At 44.6% G+C, this 16,024-nt stretch overlaps 1 protein-coding gene across 1 annotated transcript in view; it reads left to right on the top strand.

Moving 5' to 3' along the window:
- The window catches only part of LOC123086416 (uncharacterized), a 2,332-nt gene extending 1,129 nt beyond the window's left edge, over positions 1-1,203 (top strand). Inside the window, exons 4-6 of the mRNA XM_044508184.1 lie at positions 67-175; positions 275-507; positions 856-1,203. Coding sequence (XP_044364119.1) covers positions 67-156 — 90 coding nt within the window. The 3' untranslated portion in view covers positions 157-175; positions 275-507; positions 856-1,203. The remainder of the gene's footprint in view (positions 1-66; positions 176-274; positions 508-855) is intronic.
- The last annotated feature ends 14,821 nt before the right edge of the window (positions 1,204-16,024 follow it).

Consider the following 16,024-nt stretch of genomic DNA (forward strand, 5'->3'; position numbering starts at 1 on the left):
TGTATGTATGTATGTATGTATGTATGTAGTAGTAGTAGTAATGTTACAATTTCATATATCTTGTAGAAAAAAGACAAGTACAATAATCATGATCCAAGTCCCATTGAGTTTTTCAAAGATACCCATACAAACAGCAAGACTGATAGCATGAGCTGAGTCAGGACTTCTAGCTCATGTAAGATTTCTTCCTCTATTGTTTCTGACTTGAAATAGATTCTCATATTGCTAGCATATGAACTTTGCCTTAGCATCAATATTTTTCTTTGTACTATAGAATGCGATGGAAAAGAAAAGGGAAGCACAATCAGAAGGTGAGCAGCCAGTATCCGATACATCGATTGTGGCTGAAGTTCTAAAGGAAGAAAGCGCCCATAGCACCGTCCTTTCTAGCATGGGGTATGCATCAAGATCCGGGAGGTCTGGGAGCTCTACTTCATGAGCCTAGATCCGATTTCTAGAAGAAAGAATTGAATAGAAGGATAGAGAGGCAAGAGATGCAAATGACAGGTAATTATCTTATTTCCCTTTCTGTTCTTGTTGTTTCTTTTTTCTTGCTTATGTGTGCATGGTGCACTCATTGAAGTGAAGGAAAGTTCAACTAAGGAGTGCTTCTTTTAACCTGGGTTGTTGACTTGATATCCTTTTGGTGATGCTTCCTGTAATCAAGCTGTTGGTTATGCATATTTTAAACATTACAAGTTATTCTTGAGTTTACTCTTTCATTGGCCCGTCGGCATGCTTGCCTTGACATTTAATAATGTACTTATCTATTTTAAATTGGTACCCTTGTACCTTGTTATCTTGTATGTTTTCATCTCATTACGATGCAACATTGTTGTGTTTTGTCATTTATAGGCACCGGGAGGAGTTAGTCGCAAGACTTGAAGCACGAGAGAGAGCATTTTAAGAGATACAAAAGAAGCAGCAAGAAGAATTGGAAGCTTTAAAAAAGAGCCAGCAAGAGAAGACTGAAGCCTGGGCAAAGAAGCAAAAGGAGACGGGACAATCTGCTTGATTTTTTGAGGGCTCAAGCAACTCTGCAGTCCCAGTCCCAACCAGATGGTTCATGAATGCCATCCTTACATTGCAATCATCAGGATAACATATGTGGTCTTTAGTTAATATTAGTTTTCATCTTGTCTATTGTCTGTGTTAAACTTGAGTCAGCTTTTTACCGCCATTTTTGTTTACAGAATGATTTGGCTGAGATGATTTCATACATAATATGATTTGTCTTTGATATCAATTTATGATGTGTTTTTTCGCTTCAACTTTTTTATATAATCTTATGTGATGTGATCTGAAATAAATACTTATTTTCATCATAATTAGATTTGAAAGAAAGTAAATATATTTTGATGGCGTCATCTTCATCCATAATAAAAGTAATGACACTACTAGTGGGATAGCTGCTCGGGTGTTGATGTGGCATAAAGTTAGTGATGTTGCCTCGTCACCGAATATGGTACAATACGGCATATTTTCTCCTAACATGTGACATTAATTGATCATCATGGAAATAGTAAGTCGATGACGTTCTATATAATGTCACTGAAGGTCCCAATTTCGATGATGTTTTCGCGTGTGCGCCGTCACTAGGAGTAATCTGTGACGGGGATTCCGTGACGATGCTTGTGACACCCATAAAATGTCACCAGGGGTTAATTTGTGACGTTATTAGCTATTCGATGACATTTTTTAGCTCGTCATAGTAGGCCCGATCTCTTGTAGTGAGGGCTAGAGAGTTCTCTTCCAGTATTCTTAGCTGACTGTCCACTTGCTTGACTCGAACAAATAGCTTTTGTTTCCACAAGGCAGATCCCATTCCTCGAATGCAAAGGACAAGAAAGACGGATTCTGGCTGGAAGGAAGGGTTCTCGTATTGGTTCTTCTGGTGCGCTACTTCCTTGTGCTATGCCAGATTGGAATTGGTATAGAAATCTTGGTTGGTAGAAGGAAGCTCGGGTATTGCTTATTGTTGAAAGCACTCGTTTGTTACGGCTCATGAGTTGAAAGCACTTGTTTGTTCCGGCTCGTGATGTGTCTGATGCATGCATAGAATCAAGATCTATTGAGACCAGGATGTTTGTTTCTTCCTCAAAACAAGAGATACGCTCTGGCTTATTTGCATTCGACCGGAGAACCTCACTTATCAACTGCCCTGGATTGGATCTACTTACAATTTGAGAAACTGGCTCCAAAACCCCTGTTTTTGATGCAGAATCGGTGGTTCCTTCTCTTTTTCGTGATTTCATCCATAAATCAATGGAAATAGCACTTTATTCAGTGAATTGACACGTTCCTGATGCTTTTATAGTAGCAGCAGTCTCGGTAGCAGAAGTAGATCTGAGTGTAGATACCGGGATCATATCACCACTATTGACTATTTCAATTCATTCACATCTGCTCGTATCAATCAAAATTTCCTATGAAGCAATCCCAGCAGCAATGAAGTTGGCACCCACTATATAAGATGCACTATTTCCTGATCTTGTCCCAAACCCAACTCGACACTTTTAGACCTGGCCTGGATCCCTCCCTTCTCCGACAATATATGCAACCTTAAAGAAAAGAAACCACTCTCAGAACGACCCCTCGGAAAGCCCCACAACAAGCTATCCCAGAAGAAATTGTATAACTTGGCCAAAGTATTCACTTCCAGTTCCCTTTGCAATAAGATCACAGTAGATACTGTTTAGAAGGCTCACTCTCGTCGACAAAAAAGAGATGTGTGCTTACTTCTTGGAGATTGACTCCTGTCGGTAAGTGCACACCCTCAGTAGTATCTCTATAGACTTTATAGAGTATTTCCAATTGATAAATGATTTGTTCTTTAAGAACATCTTTGAATATATCAAATACTTGTGTTTCAACATCAATAGCATTTATGTGATGGATCATCCGGCCAGCCCTAACGACAACAAGAATAGCTATCGACAATGGCAAACCCAATGAGACAATATACTCAAATAGAATCGTTTCCATAAAAATCTGCCATCATTTTTTAGTCATACTTGTCCCTTAGCGGACTCACTCTTGTCTTGCTTCATCTAAGGAGTAATAAGTGCCAGGAGTCTGCCTCTAGCATCAATACATGTCCTAGTTACGAACAAAGAAGCGGTGCTGTCTCCTTAGCGTTAGCGGCCTTATGCCTATTTCAGTATACGCCCGTGTCAATATGTCTAGACTTACCTATACCCATGCTTCCTTCTTCTTTGACTAGCTTGCTTCCCCTATCAAATAGAACGAGAATCACTGCGTGCTTGGCCATCATTAGTAAGACCGCGTAGGGTAGGACCATCATCGAGCAAATGTTCCTTCAAAGGCGCGGAGCGTGCTATGGCAGATTTTCATCCCGCAAGAGGATGCGCCTAACTAAACGCCGAAAGGCAGTGCAGCCCAATCCGTTGCTTTGCTTGTTGGGTCCACTTTTTGAAAGTTTCTTTGTTCGTAACATTAGTAGTTACTCACTGCATTAGTAGTTACTCACTGGGTGGGTGCACCAACAGCTTTCTAGGAATTTGAGTTGCTCAATACAGACGGAAAGATTCTTTCGTGAAATAAAAGAACGACATCTTAATGAGGGAAAGGAAACCAGATCTTTTTTCTATGGTATGGCCTGGGTGGCCTAAGTGAAATCCCGAGATATGAAGGAGCCGATCAATCTACCCGCCCGAGGTAAGCTTGCTCCTCACTTGAGTTGAAGCTGCCTCCGCTCCCTGCCGTCATACGGATTGATTTACTTTATCTTGACATATGCTACGCATATATTTGCTAGAGATATCAATCGAAATAGGAGCTTTCTGAAAATAGAAATCGATATATCCATGGTATTGAATGGACAAGAATTGAATGGGATTGTGGCACCCAGTGATACACTACGCCATGTTACGAACAAAGAAATGATCAAGAATTTCATTATGGCATGGCGCTATAGGCTATCGATTCGGTTATAGGAGTAGACGCTGGCAATGGCAAAGAGGAACATTTGGATGGACGACCTCCAAGATACGAGTCACTACTTTAGAACTACGTTATTCCCTGGCGTCAGGTACACATCCGGGGTTGAAGAAGGGACGCATATCAAATAAATGCGATCTAGATCCCTTTAACAGATCAGCAGCATCTTCGCATTCCGAGCCGAGACTATTATGATTACCTACCGAATTGGAGGAATCAAAGATCCTTACTTGAGGAACTTAACTGGCACTCTACTGATTGGACTTTACCGACTTCAGAAACCAGACAAGATTCTATACCGAGCTGACCTATCAACCAGACAGACTTGAACAACTGACCTGTCTGCTATTGTTATTGACGGGCCTCTAGACCATACCAATTCACCGAGTTAGAAACCGGACCAGAGCTATTAACCGACTTGACGTGCTTTCCTGACTGATAGACCGGACAGACCAATCCGACGAACTGACTTTGCTAGCTTATCGAGCCGAGGAGACAAGACGGATCCATATAAGGATACCAGCAACCCGAAGAGAAGAACCCCAGTTTATTAGAGAGATCCATTCTATTTCACTAGTTGGGTTTCTGTCTCGGCCTGGCATCTTTGGACAAGAATAAGAAGTATAAGTAGCAGCTTCCTATTCCTTAGTACTTTCCTGTAGTGTAGTTTCTCAAACTAGTGCTTTTCCTAGAATGGATAGAATTCCTCAACTCTAGGAAAACCTGGTATGACAAATTCCGTATAATATGCAAAATTCCGTTTCCGTATAAAATAAATAAGTAGACTAGCTTTGGACCGTAAATCGAAACCCTAGAAACAAAAGACAGGATAGGTATGAATCACTAAACCTGAGAGCTTCCTTCTCTTCTCCCAAAGCCAACTCTGGATTTTCCTCCTTCCGGCAAAGTCAGAGTGATGCTATCTCTCCTCTCCCCGGCCCTCCGGGATGAAGAATGTCCAACATCCTCTTCTTGTATACCAGATTCCATCCTTATCCACCTGGCTAGAAGCTAGCTAGAAGATCGAATTTCTTGGAATGAGTATCTTTGAGGTGTTTACATAACTCATCCAGTCCAGAAATAGCTTGACCTGTCCAATTTCGAACGAATCAAGATATCCTATCGTTCTGGTAGCTATAGTAGCTATCTGTTCTTCCACTGGGAGAAGGTTTGATTGGGATTGTTTAAGCAATTCCCGTCATAAAAACAATGGATTCTGGCTAGTTTTATCGAGAGTAGAGGCGAATAATAGGCTTGTCACTCTGCGAATGGAGCTAGTTCCAATTTGGATTTGCCAGCTACTTGTTTCATTGTGGCACATTTGAGCCGCTGATCCTACTCTGGAAAGTGAAATACCCACATGAATAGCAGGTCAAATTCCGGCATGGAATAGATTCGCAGATAAGAAGATTTGTCCATCTTGGAGATTACATTAGTAGGAATATAGGCGGAAACCACTCCAGTTGGGCATACTCTCTTCGCCTAAAAGATAATTGCATTGAGTGGCTCTTTCTAAAAGGCGTGAATGCCAATCAAATCAACCTTATCCTTATGGAGAATAGAGATCCACCCACCCACCTTCTATATTCTTCCATCCCTGAGGGAAGACCACGCACGCCCGAGAAAGAAGTGTCTCGTATTCAGCAGCTCACCTAAGTCCTCACGTTAGTGGAAAGAGTAAGATAAGAAAGCTTAAGCGTGGTAGCCCACAGACCAAATATGAGAAGTTATGTTTTGAAAGCTTCTTATTGAGTCTAATACTATCCTTTTGAAATTCTTGGTCCTCAGATATGATACCATAACCAGCATCTACATGCTCATGCTACAAACTATCACATAGGTCCTATTTTAGGTTCATTTACTTTCTCAAATAAGTAAATTTGTCTAATGTGCCCCGAATGAGTAGTTAAAACAACCACCCCCTGATCCGAAAGGAATGGGTGTTCCTGAGGCTTATTCAAAGGGCTTTGTAGTGAGTTAATGGGGAATGAGGGTATCACCCATAACCAGTTTGAAGATGCAAAAATTTTGTTCTTGTCAAGGAGGGGGATTAGCTACACAACCAAGGAAGGCCTTTTTAGATTATTAATATTCTGACTGCTTTTCACTCTTGTCTAGATCTTGCTTTTGCTTAGAGGGCAGGTCGCAGGACAAAGCAAGAGCTTGAATGCGAGGGGCGCTGCGAATGTTTCCTTCGAAGGAGCCTGTGAGCCAGCGATAATTAGACCCGTTAGTTAGTAGGGACAACTTGAAGTAGGGACAACTTGAATACTCCGCCTGTGTCTAATCATCCACTCGACCAGCCAATGAAACGAATTGAGATGAAAGTGATCGAAAGTTATCTCCCGTAGAAGGAGCTATGTTTGCGAAGGATCGAAGAGAGCGTTGAGGGTGCTAGCAACAGCGTGTTTGTTTCAACACAAGAAGTGCCGATCCAAGCTTTAAAAACTCAATCGTCCGTCCGACCGAATCACTCGTTTATGGCTCTGATTCCAAGTCAGGGTTTAAAACAGCGGTGACCCAACTAGTTGAAAAGTTTTTACTTGGAACACCAGACATGAGAGCCAGCTACAGAGACAGCTAATGATATCAAAGTTGACGAAACAAGAGAGTTTCATTCAATTCTTTTCAGAGTGTACGCCTATGATCAATAGTTCCTTATGTAAAGGATCTTTCCCTTCTCATATTCTATTCGAGAGTTCTCAGTATTTAGCAAAGTTGTTCCTATCTAACGGAGGGCTATTGGATCAAATGAAAAAACATTGTTGAGAAATAGTAGCCACCCGAAGTAGAGGGAATCCAACCTTGCCTAGTCGATGCTCAAGTGGCCCAAAGAAGCAATCTGAAAAGGGAAGAGCTTGTTCTGAAGGAACCGCACTCAAAAAGGGAATGTTTACTTTATCAAATCATTCTTACTCCTTGGTTACCCCTGATGAAACGAGCCTATTCATTTGACCATTCACTAGTTTGTAAACTGCGCCTACCTCATGCGCAGAACTCCGCTCTACTGGAGGCTTGGCATGCTCGAAAACAAAAAAAGCGGAGTCAATCTTTTCAAATTCCTTGCGAACAATACCGAAGACTTGCGGCGTGTAGTTGCTTGCGGGAGATTTCTCAAGATTGTAGAAAGGGTTTTTTAAAACAGGTTCCTTTCGTCTGAGAGGCTTTGCAATCTAACTCAGTCTCCTTTGTGTGCGTGCACATGCAAGCCCAATTTCACTTTTAATACCCCTGCCTTCCCGACCATGGATAGGCTGCGGGGCTTTGCACTTCGGCCCCATTGTGTGAATACCACATCAAGGTGACAGGATTCGAACCTATGGCCCTTTGTACCCAAAATAGATGCGCTGACCAGACTGCGCTACACCTTGCCCCCCCCGCTCAGAACATATGGATCTACCCGATCGATAAAGAAAAGAACCGCAGCGCTGTCGCCCACCCCGCTTTTGGCACGGGGAGGCGAGAACCACCACTTTTAGGAAAGAAGCCTACAATTTGATTCTCGTCTCGTTTCACTTGCATTTTATTTCGTTCAGTCTCGTTCTGAGAGTGGAATCGAACCACTCACTCCGTTTGGATTTCGAGTCCAAAGGGCCCAGCCAGCGAAAGAGGATTTACAGTCCCACGCAGCCTGCCAGAACCTTTTGCTTGCTTGATTTTTATACGATTTTTGAGCAAGTAGCGCGAAAGCCGTTGCGCGTTAGCGCATCCGTTTTCTTGCTTGATTTTTATACAATTTTTTGAAGTGATCTGTCCAGCTAAGTAGAAAAGGACACTAGAGTGTGGCTACACGTGGTATAGGGCTGCTCGTACCGCCTGGTGTTGAGAAATGACATCCAATCTTTTGGTACCTATCATATATTCTAGGTGGATAAACTTATTTTTGATCAGCATCAATGGGAGATCTGATGTTTTAGAATGACCTTCCCCCGATCAAAGAAGGGGCTTGGTCTGGAACAGATTGAGACAGAAAGCGGTAATCAATCGCCGCGTGGTGGAACGCTTGTTGGAGAAGGGTAAGAGCCTCCATGTCGTAGGGGTGGGTAGGCCAATAGAAGACTAGGGAACTTAGCCTAGCCACTCAGTTCTGCCCCGAGCCAAGTCTATTACCGAAAAAAAGACGCTCAGATGTGGATTCGAACCACTGAAGGATTTCCAGGGCAATGCCCCTTGCTCTTCCCACTGAAACAAGAAAAAAGGATTTGCAGTCCAGCAAGAAAACGGATGCGCTAACGCGCAACGGCTTTCATGCTAGTTGCTCAATCTGTTGCTTGTTTTTCTCTAACTAGCTGAGCTACCAGAACCACTTACCTAAAGTCTCTTTTCTTCATCTATGAGCATCCTACCTGTAGTGGAGGAGCTTGCTCAAGAACCGAGAGCCGGCTAGGGACTGGACAACCCTCGTTCGGGAAGGTCTTCTTCACTATAGACGCCACCAAGAACAAGAAAGGGGCGCTCCGCTCCTAGTCACTAAGCAGCTATTCTGTCCGACGGTGGACTCCATCAATCTGAGGTTCTTTCTCTCACGTAATTTTGCCCGCCCGTTCTACTTCCGTGCCGGACGAAATGGGATTCGAACCCATGATACAATCTTCTTGTATGTCGATTTAGCCAATGCCTTAAGCCACTCAGCCATACCTCCAAGTTGTTGATCGGAATTGGATGTGCCGGGTTGGTTGCCCGAAGATCCACTGCGTAAGCCGTAGCGCGCGTACTCTTCTTTACTGAGCGAGAAAGACTCTATCCAGATCTATGGATCTCCCCAACGTCCAAGCGAGACCCCATCCAAACCAAATCCGCCACTCGTTGGGTGAGGCCTTGCTTTCTATGAACACCTCACCACTGAATGAGAAACTTAGCCTCCGACCCGACCAAGAGAGAAGACAGGGTCAAGCCGACGCCGCCCTTCCTCACCTGCCTGAATGGAATGAATATCTCCTTCGTCTAGTCGAGAAGGGAAAAAGCCCGGCGGGGAACAGGACCGTGAATCTTCTAAACCATTACATGACGGAGAAGTCCATTCTCGTCATGATCGATCCATGTCCTACCATAGTGCCCGGAGAACCTGCTTCTAGAAGATTCTATAGTGATCCACTGGAATCGGCCTCGGGTGACGCCTCCCTAGTCGTCGAAAGATTTCATCCCTCGCTCGGTCGTTAAGGTGGGGTGAAAACTGCAATTAATGCTATATCTCTGTCATAGAATATGGGATACTCACTTTCAATGGCCTCGCTTCCGCAGAGCCTCGGACTGGCCTGCCCTTCCAATCGGGGTTACAACGAGTCCGGTATCAGCAACACCAGGCAATCGTGTTGGTATGGTGGGTTCCCACATTTCATTCTGGTCCAGTGTCCATTCCTGAATGAAAGAAATGAGCTTTGCCCCTTCACTCACTTCTGAATGACTCCTTTAGCACTCTCTTTTTTAGATCAAAAAATAGAAACAGTTTACCTTTACCATACCTTCGAAGCAAGAGTGTTTTATTGCAAGATTAAGTTATTACTGAACAAAGAGAAATTCTCATTATAAAGGATGAGAGAAATTCGGAAGCACTTTTTTCTTATTCTAGCAGAGGAATTGAATTGGTCTAATTTAGGACTTTCCAATTGATTTTTTATCTTACCTAATTCTATCTACGGCTAGGGGGTAGGTATGTCACAAGATCTGGGCAGCTATCTTATTCCAAAGAATATAGCTCCCTAAAAGGTTGCCGATACCATACCTCTATTGAACCCTACTGGATCCAATTGTTTAAGTGTTTAGTCGAGAGGAACCACATTGACACCATGCTTGTGTTAAGCCACAACTCCATCAAACTAATCTGGATTTCTTCTTGTTTACGAATAATGGGGCATCTGCCTAACCCTATCAAACCTCTCTGCAACTACTTCTCTCTGTTCTCAGCAGCCCGCAGGATTTTTCGAGTCTCAAAGTCCTATTAGAACTCCCGCGCTTGCTCCTTTGGAGCCAAATGGATTCGAATTTCGGTAAGATAATACAAGAATCATATTTGGTTGGGTTCTAACTCTGCTGTTCAGTCTGGCGCGGGTGTGATAGCGATGAAGAAGCGAGTAGTTGACAGTCAGGGAAGTAGATTCCTTTAAGGAGAGAAATTCATTGGTTTAGCTGTTAGGCGGAGCTTCTTTACACGCCGGTAGCGGAACAACCTAGGCAGCTTAACGTGCTCCTGGCACAAAGGTAATAGAATGTGAGTCTGACGACACCCGGTACTCGAGATCTCCTGCTTGAAGAAGCAAGGAATTTCAATTACTCAGCCGTTGAATAAAATAAACTAGATACCCATGTTTCCAATATTTACTTCTCTTTACTTGCAGGACCTAGCCTAAGCATAAAGTAGATTTGCTGCACAAGCTCAAGTGGAGGAGGAATCAGGGGTGGCGAACAAAATGTTGGTATGGAAGATCTCTTGCTCCCCCCATGAAGGGTTCTTAGATTACCAAGTAAGGGAGGGAGGTAGGTACCATGGTTTCCTTCTTTTATTGAATACCAGTAATGCGAGTAAACATTTAAGTGAGAAGTTAGGTAAGCGTTGCCAATGGCCAAAGCCTTTACTCTTTACTTCTTGACTATAGTAATAGTAAATAATGTCACTATATTTTGGCATAAATACTAGCCAGGTACCATTTCCCAAACTTGATTTCCTTTTTATGCACCTGTTTATGCACCTGGGTCATTGTTCACGAACTAAGACGGCTTAGCCGCCTTTCTTTGGGCCATATGAAGGAAGTACTTCAACGAATGGGTAGGTTGCCAACCCAACATTATAGGCGGGAAGTTCTCCTTTCTCCAAGTATGCTCATTAGACCGATAGGTGAGTAGCTAGTATAGTAGTAGCCAATACTAAAAACCGATAGTAGAAGGGTCGGTGGATGGCCCTTCAGTAGCCAATCCTTTTTCTCAATGATGCAGTTCGCTTGGAACATGGCACAAGGTGTGACGTTCCGAGCGGTGGAGGACAACCTGTTTGTTGTTCCAGTTTTCTGCCTTGGCGACTGGCGGAAGCTCATGGAAGAAGGGTCGTGGCTATTCCGCAACCATGGCATGTAAAGAAGCCTTACGACGGGTGGCTAACCCGCGATCTGTGGTTCTGAACCAGATTCATGTCTGGTCGCAGATTCATAAGATCCCAGAACTGTTCCGCCTGGAAAACCTGGTGCGGGATCTGGCTAATAAGAAGCAACAATAGAGAATGTCGCCTAGCTCGAGGCTGCGCCTCAGTGCCCTCTGTAAGTACTTTCTAGTAAAAAGAACTACCTTTCAAAGCACATACCATTATGGCTAGCTAAAACGAAAGAATGAGAGTACAAGGTATGGGTCTACGCTTCCAGCTTGCTCTAGAAAAACGGAAATGGGATCTCTCTCTGGTGGGAGCCTGGCAGCGGGGAAAATGGCACCTGCAGGGGCCTAGGTCTCCATGATGAACAACCACGACTTTGATCTTAACAAGCTGCCGCCTGAGCATGAGCAGCTCATTCAGGAGCAGCCACTGTTGAAAATAGCGAGCCTCTAGAGGATGATGCTGATACATCATTTGATTTGTTTCGGGATGCAGAAGAACAGCCTGATGAGTACAATTATGATTATGATGACTATGTTGATGAATCCATGTGGGGAGATGAGGACTGGACAAAACAAGAACATGAGAAAGCGGAAGATTACCTGAGCATCTATGCTCACATCTTGTCCACCCCAGTAAGTGAACCTTTTGTATCCTTTTGCTTATATTTTGCTGTTCGTTCTGTAAATGACCTTGAGTTGTTTTTCACATTCTTTCTACAGGTAATTGCAGATATTGACAAAGATGGTGTACATGAAATGGTGATTGCATTTTGACTCAAAAGCACTATTCGATAAGATGCAGTAGAACTGTGCACCCGTTTTTGTTTGAGTTTGAGGCGACATATACTACACTATAATAGCAAGGAGAGACATCAGCTGATACCAGATCATACTAGAGTACAACTAGTGCGTGTTAAAACCCTCCTTGTGTACTAGTCTTATGAATAAACTAAACTGTTGAGATGTCTCTAGTGTAGGTGACAGGGAAGCCATGCTCGTTAGAAGAGAAAATAGATGGTTTGAGCAAGCATGGGTTCAAGCTGTAGTGGATGGGTTTGATAGCTGAACGCAAGGATAATTCATCTACGTAGCTAGTTGGTTATGGTGGCGGAGAAGCCCCTCTTTAGCTAGATTGGGCTCCTTTACTACTTTATTTAACCCGGGGTTATGCCTAAAACCGGTATCTTATGCGTGTTCGACTAGTTCCATTTTGAAGAGAAAATATAAGATCACTGAGATTGACTAGCCAGCTGGGTAGGTTTCGCTATTCCTTTCTATTGAAAAGGAGTCAGCTGTCTGCGCGAGTCACCTTCCTTAGGCTCCGAGTCACCTTCTTCTAAGCTCCGCCGGACGACACGGCATTCTCGTTCTATAGGCCGGCCATACTTGTGATGGTTCCCCAGGATCCAATAAATCCACTTAGGTCTACGTTGCCGTGATATTGTTCTATGGAAGTGGGTGGGCTGCTTTTTAGAAGTTCGGCCCGGTTTTTCATTAAAAAAATCAAAAAGGGGGGAGGGATTGACCTTTCTAACGCATATTCTGTCGTACCGGCAAGGCCCCACTGATTTGTTTTCGATCAGAGCATCAAGCAGCGCAACCCGGTTCTACTTGACTAAGCCCCGTGCTCGTCCAAGGAGGGAGTTTGCTTTACCCAACTCCCCTTTTTGATAACAAGGCAAAAACATTTGACCCGACATTCATGAGTTACGAATGAAGAATGAAGAGTGCCCTGCCACTCTTTTTTTCCCCTAAATCTTGGATTTGGAAGTTGGTAAAGACCCACCCCTTGTTTAAGTCAGAATGAGTCCCCGAGACATTGGCTTCCGCCAACAGTGAACTATTAAGGATCACATCCCGCGCATATTCTACATTATAGCCTGCAACTAATTCAGCTTCCGCTTCTAGGAGATCAGACGGAGCTCGATTAGTTTCTGCTAGACGAGGAATAAGGAACATAACCAATACGGGGAACAAGGGAATACCGGACCATATCTGCTTTTGCGCCATGACAATCTCACTCGAATTACAGGGACCTACACATATTAGTACAGTATACCGGGGTCCCCGGCCAGAACCACACGTGCAAGTTTCCCTGCATGTGGCTCGTCCGTGCTTTTATCTGAGGCGCTGCCTGCGACTCTGCATGGGAGAAGAGGGCTGAACTACAAACTTTCGTGTTCAGAGCATTGCATTGTCTAAGGGAGTAGGGTGAGTAAGCTGCGCCTACCAAGCTAAGCTTTCGTCGAAAAGGCGTCACTGCTTCCTTTTCGGCGCCCGCCCTTTATTTAGATGTTGGTGCAAGGCAAGCCCAAGGAATGTCTAGGTTGGCGCTCCATCTCGGCCGGCATCCTGCTCTCGAGAGGGTGTGGTCCTTGAGCGAACTAGTCATGTGCTGTGTTGCCCCAACGCAGGGGCATTTGGTGAGGAGCTACGGTCCGGTGGTTGACAAGCCACTGATCAGAGGCGACTGGACTGGAGTGCTTTCATCAAATGATGCATGTGGGCTGAGCCATTCCCATCCCAAGTGGTGGCCCGATTTGGCCTGGCCTGGTCGGAAAGAGATTCTAAATCTCGAATATGCGCACTGAGAATAGATATCTATATTAGCTAGCGGGGGCGGGCTTTCCCCTGGTTGTCCCGCTGCGTCCTCTGACAATCCGTCTCGTCTCATCTTTCTTTGGCTATACTTGTAGCCAGCCATATTAGCTCCACATTCCACCCTTTTTGATTTCTTGCGAAAAAGGCAATCATCAGTCGCCCCCTTTCCTATTTAGCTTTGCTTGCTGCCTATTATGAGAATAGGTCCCGGTTCAAGCGGCCCGCCTTTCATCATCATCTATACCAGGTACCACGCACGATCCCATAGGAACGATTTCATCGCCCTAAGAAGCAGAACGCGCCATCACCTACAGCCCTTTCCTATACCGGGGACTTTCACGAAATGAAAACGGGCGGCATCATCGTATGCTCGACATTAGTTGCCCTGGTGTATATCCCGGAGTACTCCTATGGCCGATCTGTCACCCATACATGAAGGCCTTGGCCCCGTCCCGTGTGGAGAATGCCCCCCTTACGGCATGACTTAGTCTGTTATTTTATTTTGTCAGAGTGGATTCGGACCGCCACTTCTCTGAAAGCATGGTTCTTGCCTCCCTCTCTCCTCCCTCCTTGGAGCTCGTCCATTCGTTGGGTGATCCCTTGCTCTCACGTTCGAGTGTTTGCTCGTCGTTTAGGCCGGTGAGTGACATTTTTGCTCATTGCAGTCGCCTCCGGGGTTCTTCGCACCTGGGTAGTACCAGGACCCTTGTGCCCCGGACTGCACTGACCGCCCTATGACCCAAAACTCAAAATGAGCCTTGCGACGAGACGCGGACATTCCTCATGCTGCGGTTCCCTCCGGTCCATTCCCGGGTTGGGTTAGGGGAAGATCCAAGCGATTGCCTTCGCGGATCCAAACGTGCTCACAAGGTGCACAATAAGAATAAGACCAATAGAGACTTCATAAGGGACCATTTGAGCTGCAGATCGTAATGCTCCTAGAAAGGCATATTTCGAATATAGAAGACGTTCCCAACAATCCACGAGAATATCATACCCAACTATGAACCGTACGAGCGCATCCTCTGTCACCCCCACCGCGCTTACGACTCTATACCCCAACCCAACTTGCTCTGGCCCTGGGTCCTCCCGCATATCTTCCTCGGTAAGTGGACCGTGGAAGCTGGGGAGTATCCGCTTGGGACTGATAGAAAACAGCATATCTTTTCCCTCCTGACCCCTATAAAAATCTAGTGGAAGTCCGGTCACATCGGAGACATCTTTATCTGATTTTGAGGCTTCGTCGTCCGGCTCCTCCAAAATTATGTTAGAATCGGCTAGTTCATCCTCATCATCTGAAAAGAAAACAGAGACAAAACAGATTTGTTTCAATGACATATCTAATCAGACTGAAATTGATGTCGAAGACACGATCATTCACATCAATTGAAGCAGGCAGCAAGGGTGCGGAAGCTACCGTTTAACAAATGCAATGCAAGCAAGGTAGCTTGCTTACTCTCCATCTAGCGTGCGTTGGCGGCAAGGAAGGAGGCATTGGAAAGACTAGACCATACACATTAATTAGTACAAGAAAGAGGCATTCGGGAAGTGACTAGTCGCTTCTGGCGAAGCTTAACAAAGGCCAACTACTACATAGAGATAACTACTACCAGTCATGAGCGATAGTGAAGCCATCAGAGGCGGAAGCTGTCGCTTGACGGACGAAGCCGAGCCGATATGATAGGCGACGGAGTGAGCGAGACCAAGATGGGCCAGACGTGGAGTGGCGAAGGGGGCCTACTATACGTATACGTGATTAGTAAGCGGTTCAAGACATCGAACGAAAAATCAAGTGAACTAATGAATAGTGTGATTGATCAGACAAGTACCAAGGAGCAAGAAAATGTATGCGCTTTAGCAAGGGATGAGCGCGAAATCCGTTGCTTGTTCTTTCGGTAGCCTTCTTTCATTTCCAAATTTGCTTGCGAGCAGTCTGTGCATTAGTATGAGTTCGTTGACCGCGTAAGGGTGATCCATCTTGACGACGAATTCCACGATAACGAGAAATAGAAATTAATCGTTCGATGTCTGCTCATTCTCCCCTCTTCAATTCCCAATGAACAACATGATCTTGAGCTATCATTTGTTCAATTTGGTCGATCTGATACTTAGTTAACTCATTCATCTTGATGTTCCCACTGATACCTAATCGATAACGAAGCTGAATGGCTTTTTTGGTCCAATTCCATCCATTTTTGTTGAGGCAATTCTTACTTGTTCATTGGGAAGTGATCTAGCTCCTGAGATATATGACATTCTTTATCCTTATCTTTTCCTGGTCTTCTCGGCTGGAATCTACAATCTACACCTCTCCAAACACAAACGCAATATCTTGAGTACCCGGAACCATGTTCAGTGCTGCAAAAGCGCAGCTGTAGCCCCC

This window comes from Triticum aestivum, chromosome 1B (genome assembly GCF_018294505.1).
Source record: "Triticum aestivum cultivar Chinese Spring chromosome 1B, IWGSC CS RefSeq v2.1, whole genome shotgun sequence".
Lineage (NCBI taxonomy): Eukaryota > Viridiplantae > Streptophyta > Magnoliopsida > Poales > Poaceae > Triticum > Triticum aestivum.